This window comes from Phascolarctos cinereus, unplaced genomic scaffold (genome assembly GCF_003287225.1).
Source record: "Phascolarctos cinereus isolate Bilbo 61053 unplaced genomic scaffold, phaCin_HiC Scaffold_3;HRSCAF=262, whole genome shotgun sequence".
NCBI classification, from domain to species: Eukaryota; Metazoa; Chordata; class Mammalia; order Diprotodontia; family Phascolarctidae; genus Phascolarctos; species Phascolarctos cinereus.
This window is the reverse complement of record NW_027555736.1, coordinates 170,985,418-171,005,109: the sequence shown is the minus strand read 5'-3', so window position 1 is coordinate 171,005,109 and position 19,692 is coordinate 170,985,418. Positions and strand designations below refer to the sequence as shown.

The 19,692-nt window shown below is 39.9% G+C and overlaps 1 protein-coding gene across 1 annotated transcript in view; it reads right to left on the bottom strand.

Moving 5' to 3' along the window:
* Window positions 1-19,326, bottom strand: part of SLC7A8 (solute carrier family 7 member 8) — a 79,400-nt gene extending 60,074 nt beyond the window's left edge. The window contains exon 1 of the mRNA XM_020964301.2: window positions 18,360-19,326. Within this exon, the coding sequence (XP_020819960.1) occupies window positions 18,360-18,510 (151 nt within the window). The 5' untranslated portion in view covers window positions 18,511-19,326. The remainder of the gene's footprint in view (window positions 1-18,359) is intronic.
* Window positions 19,327-19,692: the final 366 nt, after the last annotated feature.

The window sequence follows — 19,692 nt, the reverse complement described above, 5'->3', positions numbered from 1 at the left end:
CAGGATTGAGAATAGTGGAGGGAGGTGAGATGGGGATGGAATTGCCTGTGTTTTTTGCTTTCCCTCAACACCTGGTTACTAACTTGTCACTAACCTTAAAAGAGAATGAAAACATAAGATTGGCAGTCCGGTATGAATATTGCCGAGGCTGAGGAGGTATATTGTAGTGAAAAGAGTGCAGGACTTGAAGTTAAGAGAAACCTGGGTTCAAATTCTGCCTCTTGACACTTGGTGGTCTGATCATGGGGGAGAAAATCAATGGCAGTCTCTTAGGTTGTTTCCTTACTTTTAAGTCGATGATGATTTCTGTGGTAGTTATTTCCCAGAGTTACTATAAAGAAAATATTAGTAAATCACTTCATAAAAGTTAATGAATTCATAAATTGACACTACCAGAAACAAAAATCAGCCCACAAAAAGGGCTTTAAAAAAAAAGCAATGTGGAAGCTCAAAGATGGGGTAGACACTATTTGAGAGGGACAGTATGAAGATAAGGATGAAAAATATCTCTAGGTAGATGATTCATATACAGCTATAAACACATTTATATGTGTAGGAATGACATTTTGTAATACATACATATGTTCAGGCCCGGGCTCTTCTCCAAGCTCCATTCCCATATCAACAACTGCATTTTGGACATTTTGAACAGGATGTCCTGGAGACATCCTCAGCATTATCCTCAATTCAGAACCTTCCCCCTCACCCCACAGGTCTAATAACTTGCCAAATCTTGCTGTTTCTACCTAGACAACATCTCTTACATGCAATACATTTTTTCCACTCAGACAACCACCATCTTAGTTAAGTTCCTCATCACTCCTCGACTGGATGATTACAACAGCCTCTTAATTGGTCTTCTGTCAAGTCTCTCACCACTCAGGTCCATTCTACACCCCACTGCCAAAATAATTTACCTTAAGCAAGGATCTGACCATGTGACCCTCCTACTCAACGGCTTTCTATTGTCTCTAGAAGAAAATAGAAACTCCTCAGTTTAGCATTTAAAACCCTTCACAACTTGGCCCCAAACTATCTTTCCAGCCTCATGACTCCTCTTCACTCAGTGATACAAACTTGCCTGTCTCTTGGTCCTCACACTCCATCTTTCATTTCTAGGATTTTGCATTGTCTAGCCCACAGAGGATTGCAATACACTGTTGCCTCATTCTCTTTCTTCCTCAAGAGTCAACTCTAGCATTATTTTTTGTGTGAAGCTTTTCCTGATCTGGCCAAGGTCTAGAACTCTCCCACCACCTCCCCCTACCCCCACCCACCCCCAGCCCTATTCCCAAACTACCTTTTAACTACTTTGTATATAATTGTATTTATTCACTTTATATTTGTGCTGTATTATATGCTTGTTGTCTCCTTCCCCCATTAGAATATAAGCTCTGGTCCCCAGACACACCTTGTCCCTAGTTTTCAGAGGTGCACAGTTATGGAACACTGCGCGTAAGATTTTTTCGATGTGTTCCCTGATTTTTGCTAAATGTTTTTCCTCCTCTTCCTATTAAAGAAATTCTTTGATCTAAGGGATAATTCTCTGGGATGGGGAAGGGGAAGAGAAAATAAATGGGAAAATCTAGGCAATATAAAACTAAATGAAAGTTATCAATCTATTGAAAGTTATCAATCTATTTGGTAAAAAAGATCACAAGCTCTTTGCAAAATATAAAGGGAGTTGTACTTTGTACTTAATATTCCCAGCACCTAACATGATGTCTAGCACACAGGAGAGTAGATGCTTAATACATGTTTGTTAATTGAGAAAGTAGAAATATTTGCTGTCTCTTTTGCTTCTATGCGCTCCATCAAGGAGAATATTCTTCAAATTGGGGGAGATATTGATAAAAATGTCTACAAAGGAACTGACAGGGTAAATGAAGAGATAGCAAAAGAGCTCAAAATTGTCATCATTTGCATTCAGGTCCTCAGGTCTGTATGAACAATACCCCCACGGTATTGGAAAAAAATGTGTAGTTGTGTTTGTGAGGCGGCATACACAAGACTAAGCAAAAAAAAGCAAAACAAAACAAAAAAATTCCTTACGTTTTGAATGACTTCACATACATAACTAATAACATATTGCATGTCTTTTCAATGGGTAGGAAAAGGGTGAAAGGGAGAGAGAATTTGGAACTGAAATTTTTTCAAAAAGGAATGTTAAAGATAAACAAATGAATAAATAAATAAAATTGAGAAAAAATTCCAGTAAAAGATACATTCTTCTGATTACAGACTAAGTTTGACTTCAGTTCCTGGAAAAATTAGAAACTACTATTAAAGGAATGATTGGAGAACACTTAGAAAGGGAAGCTGTATATGAGCCAATGCAAGCCCAAATGGGTTTTTCATTAAGAAAAGAAAGTATCCAGGCCAGCCTAAGCTCATTTCCTTTTGTGGAAAAGGATTACTAGACTGAGATCAGAGGAATGACATATTTCATCAAAACACTTAATAAAAAAAATCTCACAGTTTCAATATCTCTGTGGACAACAAGGAGATATGAGGTTGAATGACCATAATTAGGTGGATTGGATAGTCCAATGTCAATCTGGAAGATGGTCCCTCTTGGAAGTCCACAGGGGTCTGTTCTTGACCCTAATTCTGGTCAACATTTTTATCAATAACTTGGAGGAAGGCATAGATAGATATAATTCTTTTCAAGTCCACAGGGACACAAAAATCGAGGGAACAGAAGACAGAACTGGGGGTCTAAAAAGAGCTTGAAAGCCTAAAACAACAGGTGAATCTAAGAAAAAAACTTAAGTACTACATCTGTGTTTGAAAATAAAAAGTCAGTCAGGGCAGCTAGGTGGTGAAGTGGGACAGAACACCAACCATAAAGTCCAAGGGGATGTGAGTTCAAATCCAGCCTCAGACTACTTACTAGTTGTGCTACCCTCTGCAAGTCCTCGAATGCCTCTGGGGGGAAAAAGGTCAAGCACAGTACAAGAGGCTATAGGCTGGACAAAGAATAGTGCATATGAAGATGTAGGTCTTAATGAAGTGAAAGCTCAATGAGTCTGAGTGTGACACAGAAGCCAAAAAAGCTAAGGTGGCCTTTGGCTTTATTAACTGAAGTAGAGTGATCAGACGAGATGAGCTTTCATCAGTACAATTCTGAAATAGTGTGTCCAATTTGGAGCGTTCCATTTTAGGGATGACAAAGACCCACCAGAGCATGACTTGAGAAGGATAACCAGATTGGCAAGGGGAACTGGAAACTATGCTATAATGGGGATTGGTGGAGCTGGAGAACAGATTTGGAGAACTCTCTTCACATAAATTTCAAGGGTAGTCATGTAGAAGGGATTAGACTTGTTTTGTTTGACCCTAGAAGGGTAGAACTAGGGTCAATGAATAGGTGGAAATTTCTGAGAGGCAGATTTTGACTTTGATAGGGGGTTGGAAAGCCCTAATGATCAGAGTTTCATATAAAAGTGAAATTTGCTGCCTAGGAAGTTAGTGATTCCCATTACTGAGAGTCTCTAAGCAGAGGTTGGGTGACCACCTGTCAGGAATGTTTTAGAGAGGTTTATTGTTTAGAGTTGAAACTAGATGAACTGTAAATTTCCTTCCAATTCTTCCATTACATGATGCTGTGAGCCAGTGGTTTTATAGTACCGTCTGGTCAATTACAACTGAACTTTGGAATCCTAATCAAGTATATTTAGAGCTGTGGAAAATAACATTTCTAGAATCAAAAGAGGGGCTCATTCCCTTGGGAAATGGCTCTTTACCCATTAGTCAAAGGGGGTGTGTGGGGGGGTTATCCTTCCATTTAAAAAAAATAAAATAACCTTTCCAGATTTTATTTTTATAAATATGCAGTTGGGACATTTTACACCTGAATAAATAAAGACAGGGGCTATTGTTTTAAAACTAATAAGGCAAGTCCACTAATAATTCTGTCCATAGTGACCATACTAATGTAGCAAATCTGCCCTACTTAACAGCTAGCCCAGTGTGAACTTATTTGATACATCTCTTAGTATATATTATGAAACCATTCTCCCTGGGAGTGACATCACCTCTAATGCTGGGAATATTTAAAGCTAAATTGGGCCAAGCTCTAGAGGACAGAGTGATGGAAAAATCCGTGGCTGAAACAAAGGGTAAGGGATAAGATGTGATCAATAAAGCTTTTCCAATTTAGACTCTCCAGTTCTATAAATAATACAGGCTTAAAATATAATTGAAGGATTACTTTTATTCCTCAAAAAAAATCCACAAAGCCTCTCATAATGCTTTATCTGTAGCATCTTCTCAGTTAAATGGTTGTAACATGTCGAACGGTAAGATATGGAACTATAAGCAATCTTCCCTCTGCTTCCCCAAAACAACTCATGTACCAGTTCTAGGTTACCAGGGGGTTCGGAAGATTCTCCACAAAAACTAGTGAACAAGGTCAAGGATTCCTAGGAGAAGGATGAGATGAATTTCATTTCACTCTGTACACTTGGCAGTGAGTCATGGTTATATGTGGTTTGTCCTAAGAGAACCATAACATCAGGAAGATGGTAAATTGGATTACCATGAGCCAGGTCTGTGCAAAGTCACCAACCTCACTTTCTCCTCTGCAGCCATCTGGGTCCACTGGCCAGATACAGATTAGGACAACTGGAGATAGCCCAGGGTGCAGTGGGGGACACCTTGGCCTTTTTAAGCTGATGTTTTTCCGAGCTCTCCCTTTGACTGAAGCAATGCCCATTCAGTAATTAGGGTTGTGTAAGAAGTGAGCCAAGGGATAGCCCCTTTAATTAAAATTTTAAAAAGTCAAACTGAGGAGGATAGACCCTCAGGGGCATTTTTAACCAGAAAGAAACAACTATTTACATTCACTCTGAGCCATCAGAGCCCAAAAAATAACCATTAAGTGGTACTTGGGCTGGAGCCTATTGTTGGCCAATCAATGAAAACTAGAGTGAACAGAGTTTCAGGCATGGTTTTTAAGAAAGAAATCTAGTAGGGGCAGCTAGGTGGCACAGTGGATAGAGCACTAGCCTTGGAGTCAAGAGGACCTGAGTTCAAATTCGGCCTCAGACCAAACCCTTTGCAATTACTAGCTATGTGATCTTGGGCAAGTCATTTAACCCCAATTGCCTAAAAATAATAATAATAAAAAACAAAACAAAATTAAAAAATCTAGTCAGTAAACCTCAACATATAAAGGTAGATTTCAGCCATCAAAATTTACCTGCCTTTGGGCAGAGTACCCTCAGGTACAAGAGGAGCTGTCCAACTGGAACTGGCCAGTTGGGTCCCCACTGAGCAGCTCAGACTACTCACACGTTGTGGTTTGTCTCTCATAGAGGAACCAAGACATCCGGAAGATAAGGCCATGACTTGCAAGTGAATTGCAAGTTTGAAACTCAATTCACTCCTGCTTTCATTGATTGCCCAACGACAGGCCCCTGCCCAAGCACCACTTAGAGGTTGTTTTTTGGGCTCTGATGGCTCAGAGTGAATGTGAATAGTAGTTATTTCTTTCTGGTCAGAAACAGCCCTGAGGGTCTCTCCCTCCCATTCTGACTCTTTTAAAATTTTAATTAAAGGGGCCATCCCTCGGTTTTCTTCTTCAACAGCCCCATTACTGAATGAGCATTGCCTCCTCAGTCAAAGTGAGAACTCGGAAAGACCTTAGCTGAAAAGGCCAAAGTGCCCTACTGCATTCTGGGCCATCACCAGTAGTCCTGATCTGGCCACTGGACCCAGACGGCTCTGGAGGAGAAAGTGAGGCTGGTGACTGCACAGCCCTCCCTCAAGGTAATCCAATTCACTGGTGATGAATCAGAATTAGGAAAGAAAGCAATTCCAAGGCCTGTGAATTTTAGCCTCCTTGTTGTCCCACCCCACCCCCCTCCCCTCCAAGTTCAAAATGCAAGCCATCCCATGTTGTTTCCTTTCAACTTTCCCAGGTAAAATCAGAAATTCTATAGACATTCATTTACAGGCAAAAAACCAAATTATTTCTTAAGAAAAAGTGAATAAAGTCTGGACCTATGATTTCATTGGACTAAGAGACTCTCAGGGAAAGAAACTATCTCCTACTATGGTTCAGCATCTCCTCTGAAACTTACTGGTTTAGGAAGAGTTGACTAGAGCACTTAAAAGTTATGTGACTTGCCTAGGGTGTCACAAAGCCAGAATTGTGTCGAAGTCAGATCCTAAACCCAGATCTTCTTGATTTCAAGGCCAGCTCTCTCCACTATACATGCTGCTTCTTATATTGCTTAAGAAAACTGGAAAAAATCCTGACAATCTAACTACTTAAGAGGCCTCAAGGGGCTAGTAGGTGCTGCTGTGGATAGAGCACCAGCCCTGTAATCAGGAGGACCAAGTTTAAATTTGGCCTCAAGATACTAGCTGAGTGACCCTGGTGGTCATGTCACTTAACACTGATTGCCTAAAAAATAATAAAAAAAGGAAGCCTCAAGTGGCATTCCTTAGCTGCTTTGCTTTCTCCCTTTTCCACATTCTTCAATTTGCTTTTTTAATCCAAAAAATCCCATAGAATGTACTAATAATTCCTTTGGGAATATTCATTGAGTCCTAAACCTACTAGAACCTTCTATTCCCTACATCTTGAACAGGACCTTTGTCTAGCTCAGGGATGAGGAACCTTCAAGGCCACATGTGGCCTTCAGGCTACAGGCTCCCTATCCCTCTAGCTCCTATTTGCTTTCTAGAATCCCTTGGTATTTATCCCATTCTGTCCCCTTCTGCTCTTTGCTGGGTTCATACTCTATGCTCTCTAGAAGCTATGCGAAGTCTGAAGAACAATCATAGGATATTCAGAGCTAGAAGGGATCTTTAGAGATTAACCAGTAGGATGTCTTTATTTCAAAGTTAAGAAAACATCTGTAAAATGGCCTAGGGACCTGAAATATTTCTCCAAGTTAACAAAGCAGAACTTTGATTTGAACCCAAGGTTTGCTGTTACAGATTTAGGTTTGCAGTAACAAAAGTAGAACGGACTGGACTGCCTTGAAAAATAGTGGATTCTACCTTATGAGGCTTCAAGAAAAGACCAAACCTGTCAAGGTTTTTATAGAGAGAATTCTTGATTGGGAACAGATTTATGACCTGTAAGATTGGACTCTAATTTTGTAATTCTCTTTTTTTTTTTTTTTTTGCTGTTTAGAGAGAAGCACCAAACATGCATTGTCTCCCATGCTTTCGAAAAGGACTCCTTGCCTCCAAGACAAGTTTAGGTACCATTCATAGTAATCTTAAACAGATAAAACCTCAATATAATCTGGGTTATAACAATTTCAGAGAAAACCTGTAGGCAGGAAGCAGTCAGAAAGTGAAAGAGGAATAAATCCAACATTTCAATGTAAACAAAAAGGTATTAAGTACATACTATGTACTGAGCACTGTGTCAGGACAAGATAAAAAAAAATAAGCTACAAACATGAACATACATACACAAATACCATAAGGTAAAATGATAGCTAGAATATAATCATAGATTTAGAAGCTGGAAGAGACTTTAGAAGCCACCTAAGGACAAGGCAATATCCCATTCCTCCAGGACTACTCCCCTCAGTTTGGAAGTTAAGCAAAGGAAACTCCTTTCAGCCTAAATAAATTAATCCAATCACTTCAGATAGGCTGGTGAAGAGGGACTAAGATAAGATCTCAACAACCTAATAATCACTTCAGTGGTGGGGAAACCATAGATAAGAACCCATAGCATACACAAGAGGCCACACCCCAGTAAAACCATCTCAGCAGATGGGCTGGAGGATAACCTTCAGGCCTCAAATCCATCAGGCCTTAAACCCATTAAGTTAGGGTGGACACCCACCCCAACCATGGTGAAATCTCCACTGGGAGAATGGGTAGATAAGAACAATTTGTTCCAAAGGCCAGAAGGCAGCTGAAGCAAGCAAGGTCTGTGGAGTGCTTAAAGCTTGGTCAAGCATCAAAGACACCAAGGTTCACTGCGTCCTGGGCCATCGCCAGTCATCTTGACTTTTGTCCTACCACTGGACTTCGATGACTCAGGAAGAGAGAAAGGCTGCTGACTTTGTAGGGCTCTGCCTCACTTAAATCCAATTCACTAGCAAGTAAAGACATCACTGTGGTGTCATTAGTCAACAAACCACTTTCCTAAGAAATGTCTTTTTGTACTTTCTTTGGAGCATATCATTCACCCTTCCAAGGGGCTTTTCTAAGGATTTTTGGAAAAGCTTTAGAGAAAAATATTATCTTAATACATCCAGTTTTACTAAATTAGATGAGGCTTTAAATATGTTCCTATTACTGACCTACATCCCCAACTGCTTACATCTTTTTTTTGAGGGGGGCATGAGGCAATTGGGGTTAAGTGACTTGCCCAGAGTCACACAGCTAGTTAGTGTTATGTGTCTGAGGCTGAATTAGAACTCAGGTCCTTCTGACGCTGATGAGTATGGGATCTAGACCCCAAAAAGGAAAAACCCTGGACTTTCCCACATGGCCAAATCTCTGGTGTTCAACTGAGGCTTATAATCCCATCAACTGGACTTTCATTGTGGCTAGACCCAATCTCCAAATTCTGTTACCCTTAACCAAGCCTAGCCTTCCGTTTTCTTACCTCCCCTCCCTATGGCCCCTCAGTCACTTCTCACCCTTCTAATCCTAGCTAGACTCCATTCTCCCTTGACCATGTGGTCCAGGGTCCCTAATTCTATTAGACCTCACAAGTTCACCACCACCACCTCAAAGCTACTTGGCCACTCCTAGATTTCTCCCACAGTCTTTCTGTATATAAGGTCCATCCTGAATTCATTAAGGTGACCAAATTCTTAAAAATCTAGCCACTGTTCAGATTCTTATAATGTAGCCAATAGCTTATTAATGTTCAGCCTCCTTAAGAGTCTGCCCAATATGACGAATGTTCTAATAAGCCTTGTCTTTGGATGAAAGAAGGCTTGGGTTGAATTCTTTCAGACAGGATCCACGTTGTGATATTAGGGTCCCTGCACCCCTGCACCCATAAACCTCAACAACTCCAGGGCCAGTACTCTATCCACTGCACCACCTAGCTGCCCCCAACTGCTTACACCAGCATGTGTCACCAGGACCCTTAGACTCAACAGGACCAAAACTGCTTCCTCTTCTGGATGCCATATTTCTGTCTATGTTACCATCATTTACCCAATAGGCTCTTTCCTAAACATCGATGCTGTCTTTGATATTGTCCTATTTTCATACCTACATCCAATCTTTTGTCAAGTCCCAAAGAGTCTTCATAATGCCTCTTATCTTACTCTGTATTCCCATTGCCACAAACCCAGACCCCTCATTACCACCTAACTAGAATACAATTGCTACCTAACAAGTGTCCCCCACCTATACCTCCTTCTCTCTTCAAATTACCCTTCACACTGTTAGATCAATTTTCCTTATTCACAGAGACACTTAGTGTCTTCCTGATCTTGGCAAGTCATGTAACCTCCTAAGACTTCAGTTTCCCCATCTATAAAATGAAGAGAATGAACTAGATAGCCTCTGAAACCCCTTCTGGCTTTAGTTCTGTGATCTATCCAGTTCTGGCTATTCTTCTACTCAACTCTTCAATGCTTACTATGTAAGTTCAAACTCCTTAATTCAGCATTCAAAGTCTTCCACAAAATGCTACCACATGCCACTTGGCTGCCTTAAGTAGGCATAGAAGAGTGCTGTCCACCAACACTATATGGAGTTTTAGTGGCAAAGGAACATTACTGAATTGGGGTCAGGTAAGGTTTCCTTTAGGCACAGGGAACAAGGTGCTAGCCTTAGAATCAAGAAAACATGAGTTCAAATATTGCTTCATATACATAACTGTGGAACCCTGGGCAAGTCACAACCTTTCAGTATCAGTTTGCTCATCTGTAAATTAAAGTGGCCTCTAAGGGTCCCTTCCAGCTTCTAAATCTATGATTATATTCTAGCTATCATTTTACCTTATGATATTTGAGTATATATTTCCATGTCTGTACCTTGTTAATTTTTTTTAATCTTGTCCTGACACAGTGCTCAGTACACAGTATGTACTTAATACCTTTTTGTTTAAATTGAAATGTTGGATTCATTCCTCTTGCGCTTTTTAACTGCTTCCTGCCTCCAGCTTTTCTGAAAGCAGGTAGCTTTGTAGTCTAAAGTGGTTTGCTTTTTTCCTTGAGCCCTGAATGAATTGAAACTAAATCCCTCCTACTACTTCAAAGTGAAGTCTGAGTAAGGAAGACTAGGGGGTAATTTTCATACCTACTGAAGAGCTTTGCCATCAAACATACACCTTAAGGATCAAAATCCACATAGGACTGATTAGGTTGGAATCCTGGGTCTGACATTTACTGCCACTACCTGGTGACACTGAGAAAGTAATATAATTCCCTCAGGCCTCAGTTTCCTCATCTGAAAAACAAAGGAGATGGACTAAATGTCTTTTGAGGCCCCATCCAGCTCTAGATCAATGTAAAGCAAATTTTCAGAGATGGCCAAGACCTCATAAGAGACTTTTTTAGTGGCAACGCCTGCCCTCAAGGATCTCCCAGTCTAATAAGAGGTGATAATATACAAACAACTACCACAAAAACAAAATATATAAAATGCAGTTAATCTCAGAAAAAAGGTTAAGATTAAGGAGGTCTGGAAATCGCACAGAAGGTGGGAAGTTAGCTGAGACTTGAAGGAAGCCAGGAAGGACAGGCGGTGGAGATGAGGACAGAGGGAGAGAGATCTACCTTGTTATGCCCACTCCATCTTAATTTCCAAGGCAATGTTTCTAAAAATGTTTCCGCCTCTCACCGGGAATTCACCCCACTTTCAATCAGCTAACGGTCTCTTCAACATAGCTTGTGATATATGCTCCCAACATCAATACACACAGTTGTACACACATACACAAGAGTTTCCTTTTCACAGTCTTCTCTCCTTTCCATCAGTTACCACCCTCCTGATTAAAAACTTGCTAAGGAAAATGAGGAAATCTAGGACATAAAAATCAAAGAAAAGGACTTTAGATCATCAAGGACTCTTTCTTTAGGCCATCTGATGAAGCCTGCCCTTCTCAGAATAGTTTTTTTTTAAATTCATAACTTAAGTGAAAACTAAATTTCAGTTAGAGATTAGTGAAAAGATGTGATTTTTTTTTCCCATCCAAGTTTACAGAGGACTTGAAATCTATCCAGACTCCAAAGGTGGGGTTCCAAGTTTACAACCCCAACGTCTCACCTCATCCTCCAGATGAGAGTAATAAGTGTGTTATTGTTTAAGGAACCTGACCTGACACCCCAATTAGCAAATTTTTAAATAGTATTTTTCCCCCAAGTTATATCAAGAAAACTTTTAGCATTCATTTTTACAAGATTTTGAGTTTCAATTTTTTTTCTCCCCCTCTTTTGAAAACTGGCAGGTCAAAAGAATCCTCCAGTTTCAGCTTTGCAAATATACCTGAATTTCCACAGAAACACACACTTGTAAGAAAAACCTAACAGAAGGAAGGAGAGGAGTTTTCTTTGTCTCCCAGCTTGAGACCCGCAAGCCAACAGATGGCATTTCCTTTTAGATGTGACCTGATTTTTACAATTTACCCTCAGGGTTCATCTAATTTGCATGACAGAGAACCAGTCAAGAGACTTTCTGGATCTCTAGAACATAAATTGCCCTCTAAGATCATGGCTACCCTTAAAGGAAAAGTAAGGATAAGAAAGCACTAATTAAAGACTGATCTAGTATTTGCTAGCCAGTTCTTCGGCAGCTATACCAGTGCTCCTCAAGCATGCTAGAAGTTTCTCTGCAACTACAGTTCAGGTAAACCATTTCATCTTAATCAGTGCCTCTGTGGCCATCTTACTTAGGCAGTCTTTTTCTCAGAGAAAGGGCTCTTTTGTTTTAGGACCTCTGGTGTTTAGGACAGTCACTTAAAATGTTCACTGAATTAAAATTTAGTAATAATTGCTTCTGACACAAACTAATAAGTAGCTACAGGCTAAGCCTTGGCCAAGCCAAGGGTCAAGTACATACATGGCAACAAGCATTTTGTAAGGGCCTAGTATGTGCCAGGCATGGTGGGCTAAGCATTGGGGATACAAAGAAAGGCAGGACCAGTCCCTGCCCTCAGAGAGCTCCCAGTCTAATGGAGACAACATGCAGAAAAAATATGTTCAGAATAAATTGCAGATCTCACAGTAAAGGTACTAAGATTAAAGAGAACTTGAAAAGAGTCCTGCAGAATTAGGTGAAACCTTACTAGATCTGTATCCCAAAGAGATCATAAAGAAGGGGAAAGGATCTACACACTCAAAAATATTATAGCAGCCCTTTTCATGGTGGCAAAATACTGGAAATGGAAGAGATGCCCATCAATTGAGGAATAGCTGAACTAGCTGTGGTATATGAATGCAGTGGAATACTATTGTGCAACATGATGAACAGGCAGATTTCAGAAAAACACTGAAGACTTGTATGAACTGATGCAAACTGAAATGAGCAGAACTGGGAAAAATTGTACATTGTGTACCAAACAACACTGTGATGATCAACTATGAATGACTCGGCTCTTCTCAGTGACACAACGATCCAAGACAAGTACAAAGAACTCACAAAGGAAAATGCTATCCACATCAAGATAAAGACTCTGAATGCAGATTGAAATTTTTTTTCTACTTACTTTAGACTTTCTCATTTTTTTCCTTTTTATGTTTCTTCTTTCACAGCTGTAACTAACAAATATTTTTTACATGATAGCACACGTATAAACTATTATCAAATTGCCTGCCAATTTTCAAAAGAGGGGGAGAAAAAATTGAAACTCAAAATCTTGTAAAAATCAATGCTAAAAATTTTCTTGACATAACTTGGGGGAAAAATATTATTTAAAAAAAAGAATTAGCTGACACTTGAAGGAAATCAGGGAGACAGGAGGCAGGAGTTGAGGAGAGAAAAAGATCCAGGCTTGGGGGACAGCCAGTGAAAATGTTCAGACAAGAGATGGGACTGTCTTGTTCAAGAAAGAGCCAGGAGGCTAGTAAGACTTTTTTTTTTAAATTAAGAAACTTTATCTCCTCTGTGTAATCTTTATACATTAGGTTTTTCTAAAATAAATTGTCTTTTGTTTCCTTCACCTACATTTATCACCCACATTTCCCAACACATACATTTCCCCTCTCCTCTCCTAGAACAATCCTTTATAACAAAAAATAAGAGGTAGGGAAATAAGCAAAATTAATCAAAATATGGAAAAGCTCTGAAATTATATACAATATGAAATGATTCATATCCATTATTCTTTTACCTTTACAAAGATGTTGTGGGAGGGGGGTGTTATTTCTATTCTATCTAGGGCTAAGCTTGGACATTTAAATTGCAGCATTCAGTGCTGGTACCACTGATATATATACATACATATATATGTGTATATATATATATATATATATATATACATATATATATATACATATATATAAATTGTGGTATATATAAATATACCATCAATACTGGAAGTATATTTAAAAACCTACTTTTTTTTAAGAATATTAAATATTTTTCTCTTTAAGCCCTTTCTAAGACTAGGGGTAAGGTGGGGTAGCAGGAGTGGAGACAAGGTAGGTGATAAATTGAGGACAAAAAAGCCTTTCTTTAGGTAAAAAGGATTAAAGGACAACCTCCTCAAATTTATCTTATACCCTTAAAGGTCTAAAATAAGGGCCTATAATACCAAAATGCTCCTTAGGCAACCTGTAGGGGCTCCATAGGCCCTTTCACCACCTCCAATTCAATGAAATTGACATGGCTGGGGTGGGGAACACCGGCAGAGATTTCCTGAGGGAGTGTTCCAGGCTAAGGGCTCAATTCTGAAATGTTAATCCAGACTGTATTGAGGATATCTTTTCCTTCTTACTGATTTCTAAATATGTTACTTGGAATTGTCTTGTAGTCCAATCAGTCAGTTACTAGAACAAGGTAGTCAGTCACAAAATAAATGCTTGTTGATTTGACTTGAAATCACAATTTTATAGTCAGAACCTCCATTTGAGGAAACTGAGGCCAAGTCATGATTACAGTCATAGTGCTAGTTAGGCTGGGACTTGAATGCAGGTTTATTGTCTTTTTTGTTTTAGAATGGGTCTCCCTATGCTGAAAGGGCACAGACCACTCAAGGGCCAATCCCATCACTGATTTGCACAAGAGTTTGGACCTGCTTGTTTTCAGAGATAGGTCTGTTTGTTCCTTTTTAGGAAACTCTCTACTCCCCCTACCCTGGAACCAGGCATAATGGTGCCAGACAGCGCTGTCACACCACAGGCATTGTCTACTGAAGCTTAGAACTCCCAAATCCAATGATCTACCACCCTTTGCCTACCCAGTAGCATGCACTACCATTTCCATCCCTTCTTAGTGTCTTTATGCTTTTGTCCATGATCTTTTTTCTTCCCTGCCTATAGTACACCCAAATCCTTTTCTCCACTCTATAGCCCTTAACACTTAGCTACAAAAAGTCTACATTAGCTAAGATCATACGAAGTTCTCTATTACTTTTTTCCTTTAGCATTTATGTAGCCATTTTCACCTAGATTATAATGTGCTTGTCTATGTTCTCTATAGCACTTAACGTGTGCAAAGCACTTTACCTGTTATCACACACAGGGAGGTGATATTATTGTGCCTCACAGTTCCCACAGGTGAGGAAACTGAGACACAGAGGTTTAATGAACTTGTCCAGGGCCAAGTTGAATGTCTTGAATTAGAATTTAAACTCTGAAATTCCTGACTCCAAGTCCTAAGTTCTATGCACTGTTTCACCTAGCTGGCTTATATATTCAACTGTTGTTTTCTCAACTACCATAGATTATGGAGTCTCTAGCACAGGGAATAAAAGATTTGAAAAACTGAAAAATTTAAATTTGTATAAATTTTGAATAAACATTTACTAAGCCTCTACCATGTACCAGGCACTGTGCTAAAAGCAAAAGAGTCCCTGACCTCAAGGATCTTGCAAGGTAATGGAGGAGATATGCAAATATACAGAGCAAGCTATCCACAGGATGAACAGGAAATAACAGAATAACTGGAAGTAAGAAGGGTTGAGAAAACCTTCCAATAAAAAATGGGATTTTAGTTGAAACTTAAAAAAAGCCAGGGAGGTGGGTATAGTAGGAACGGAAGAGGGAGAGCATTCCAGGCATTAGAGGAAGCCAGAGAAAATGCCTAGAGCCAAGTGATAGACTGTCTGGTTTGTGTAGCAGCCAGCACAAAAAGCATTTCTTAATCACTTATTACTTGCAAAGCACTGTGCTAAGCACTGAGGTGCTAAGCATAAGACAGTCCATGCTCTCAAGCTCAATTCTAATAGGGTCAGAAGACAAGACATGTAAGCCATACTTCCTACTTTGTTTCCCCACAATGCCTAGCATGCTATTTTTCACATTATAAGTGTTTAAAATACGCTTACTAATTGGAATAATCTTGATTTATTCATCTTTTTCCCAAGAGCCAAAATACTTCCCAGGTAGCTATGGTTTTGTTCATTCCACATATCATCTGATAAAATACTCCCTCAGCCTTGAAAGCCCTTTCACAATCCCTCTCCAACATACAGGCCGATTTCACATTATTTCCCCTAGAGTCTAATACTTTTGGGCCAAATTTGTTCCCTATGCATAACACTCTACCTCTTGGCCTTTGTACAAACTGTCTCCTAGGTCTGGAATGCTTTCCCTTCTGTAATGCCTAGGGTTCTTAAATGGCCTCAGATCAAACGCATGCTCTAAAATCCCTTTCTAGATATTCCTAGCTTTCCAAGCTCTCCCTCACCAAATGACTGTATTTTGTATTTATTTTGAATTTATTTTTCTGTGTACATAATACTTGCTTCTAAGCCAGGAGGGGGGAACCTGCAGCCACATGTGGACCTCTAGGCCCAAAGTTCCCGACTCTCGTATCTAAGCCAGTTTTATCATTAGAATTTAGTAAAGTGTAAGCACCTTGAGGGCTGGCACTAGGTTTTGGGTTTTGGGGGGGGGTTGGCCCCTAGAGTCTAGAATAGTGCCTGACACAGATCTCAATGCTTATTAAATTCAACTGATAATGGGGATTAGGTAGTGTGAGGACAAGTCCCATTTCTCTAACTTATTAAATGAAATATAATTTCCTTTTTTTTGCATTCCGGTTTGTCCTTTCCTCCTTAGCTCTGAGTGCTATTGCTCAACTCTGTATGAAAAATACTATGTGTGACAATTTAGCACGAAAAGAAATCTCTCTGCCCAAACCCAAATACTCCTAGAATGAATATGGCTACTGAATAGCTGCTTCTGTGTATAACCCTCAGGTACTAGCAATCTGTTAGGATTATAGATTTAACATTGAAAGGGGACCGACCAGCCCTCTACTTACAAACAAGAAAATTGAGTTCTGAAGAAATTGCCCAAGGTCAAAGTTTGAACCCAAGCTCTCAGGCGCCAAATTCAGTTCTTTCCATTGTACCACAATACCGCCAGAGAAGTAGTCTGGCAGCTGAGCTAAGTCATCTTAAATAGCAAGCAATTACCACTTTAGCTCATATTTGGGTAGAATAGCATCCATAAGGGATCTGACTCTTGAGAAAAATAACTTGCCCATTATCTCTTTAAATAACAAACACATAAGCTCTTTTGTCACTATATAACACCAGAGCTGTTATTTTTTGTAACTGGAATGACATTTTCTGGTGCCTTGGTGGGGTCTAAGATTAGAGATTGTTCTCACACTATGACATAAGTTCATGGACCAATCACTGTTCAGACAGCTAAGATAGTATTCATCTCAGCCGAGCATTTCCACTTCCTTGGATTCCTTAAAAAAAGAGAAATACTTTGTAGACATCCTATATTTAAGATGGATTACAACTCAATGTAGCATACAGAAATAAAAATGTGTTAGGTACTGGGGTGCTAGAAGTGGGGGAAGTGTTGGGAAGTAAGAAGGCGTACCTTCTTATACCTTCGTATAAGCCTTGATCAGAAACCTGACTAAAAGGGAATAAAAATATTTAATCCTCTCAGTCAAACTGGAGAGAGAGGTAACAGGCTTCTGGCTATTTATAGACCTTAATGTTAGCTAATGTTAGCATGTGTTGGTACCTATATTGTATCCTTAGCTGAGATCACTTGGGGAGAGATACAAACTGGGCAAATAAAAGTCACTAAGAGAATCAGATTTTTTTTTATTATAATCTTTTTATGTTAGGCTCTTAAGGAATTGTAGATGCCAGATGAGTCCCCCACCCCACCCACAATCCACTCAACTCCCTCCCTTAGGCTTTAGTCATATGAATATGAAGATGAAATGAGCTCCCCAGGGCCCCAATTTAGACAATAACGGGGACAACAGATAGAAGTAATAACAATAATCAAAGCAGAGAATAGCTGAGAGAAGTTTATCTAAATTGGCGGTGGGGGTAAGGATTTGTATCTGGCCAGGCATTTCCATTTCTCAGACTGCAAAAGAAATCAATTGGTGGGGTGCCAGGAATGTGAGGATAATCCAGATAAACTAGTTCCTGGCCACCAGAATACAATAAGTTTTAAAACTGATGTTAAAAGAGAGAAGCTGACATGCAAATATTATAATCACAACACAGCTTTTCCAAAGAAGAGAGTTAAATACTCTAATTGGGCCTGAAAGCAAAGGAGACATAGGAACTTCCCCAGGAAAAAAAGGAGCAAATTGCTATTATCCACCATCCCACAGCTTCACTACAAAGTGTTGCCTAGAAACTGGATTTAGGTGCTATAGACCACTCTTGACAGATGATGCCACACACACATTGCCCTGCGATAAAGCACTTCCGGGGAGACCTAGGAACAGTGGGATCTCCCGTTTCAGAAAATTCTTTTATCTGTTCTTCCCAAGCTCCATTTTCAAGTCATTGCTGCTTCTCTGAGAAAGTCTGATACAGTCTCTCCTCTGAAAGAACAGTTGGGTAGGTGCACTCTCTAGTAAAGCCAGCAGAATTACCTAAAGCTACTTAACTGCCTGAGTCCTGATGTTTCTATGCGTCCACTAAGACCTACCACCACCTCACAAGGAGGTTACAGGCACAAAGATAAATACTGATGGAGTCATGCATCTTTGGCAGCATTTAGTCAAGTTTTATTGGATGCTTGGCTTTAATGAATGGCAATATAATTTGTGCATCCCTGCAGCTCACTCCTGTCTTACCAGCCGGGAAGAGGCATAGGTGAATTTTAGTTGTTTTACCAATTGTTCCAAGGGGGATAGAGAAGAATTCTTTAGTTGCTGCATGATTCTACAAGGGGCAGGAGAAAGAGCTAGGGAGAAATAATCTACAGCCCCATTTAGCTCCCACAGAAAGAAAGGAAAACACCAGTTAGACTCACCTACAATGATGCCGCAGGCACTGATCAACCCAATCTCTTTCTTCAGTGCTACTCCACCCCCTCCAGAACCAGCATCTGGACCAGGATCAGACTCGCTCCCGCCTGTGGGGCTCTTTTCAACGTTGTTTCGGTGCCTGGCCTTTTCTTCCATCTTTTTTTCAGAAAAAAAAAATCAACCACTGAAATTTCCTTCCCCTCAGCCTACTTATCTATTTGTATTTCTTCCTAAGCCTTTCAAATGAAAATGTCCTTTTCCTAAAATGACCCTTCGTCCTGGCCCTTTAAAAGAGGCACATGTAGATAAAAAAGAAAATCTCAAATTTACATTTAGTATAATTAAGACACTTTCCGGTCGCTCTAGGTTGCCACCAAAGAAAGTGGTTTAAAAAGGAAAAATAGACATGTGGACAAAAATAGAATTGAACCAGCTACTCCCTCGAGCACTCACAGGAGTGAGGGGATGTGGATCTCCCGAACCAGAGCTGAATTCTGCTCAATTTACACAGGCAGCTGCTTCATGCAGATGCACCCAGACAGTTTGGATTTCCCTTTAACACTCTCCTCAAACCAATATCCAAACTGGCTTTTAGCTCAGCTCGGTTTTTTTTTTCTATGAAGGTTAGAGCATTTTTTTTATTGACTGAGTCTTGGGGAAAAAAAAGGCAATCCTCAGGTGCTTTCTTCTCTTTTATAAGAACAAACTGCAGACAAGCCGGTTTGCTCTAGATTTTGTTCCACGGGGTGTGGATTTTCCTTTCCCTTCCTCTCTCCTCCCCTTTCCTTTCTCCTGCCTTCAGATTTTCCCCACTGTTCTCATTTATTCTTATACGCTAGTCTCTTTTCTTCCTGTCCTTGGTTTTGTTTTGCTTCGTCTTGTTTTCCTCTTTCTATCTTATAGCTCTGAGTTCTGCATCTCTCTCCGTAGCCACAGGAAGAGTAGCTTCTTCACGTGTGAAAGACCTTAGCTTCCAGCTTGGGGTTTTATTTCCTGAACTCACAGTAGGCTCCGCCTACTCTCCATCCTCAGTAGCTTTCTCTTCCCTCTTCTTCGATTTCGGTATTAGCACACAAACCCAAAAGACTTCTAAGAAAATGGGATTTGCTGTTTTCCTCTCTTCCATCTTCCTTCTTGTGACAAATTGCATATAAATTCCTCCCCTTGCAAATGTTCCGGGAGATTCATTAACTGGTATAGCATTACACGCCATGTAACATTTGTGAGCTTTATAAATAAGGGAACAGTTGTGGAGACCGTTTTAAATCCATCAGAAATAAACTGGACTCATGAAAAAGTTTTGTAAGAATTAAGTAGAGATCACTTGAGGGTACTAGG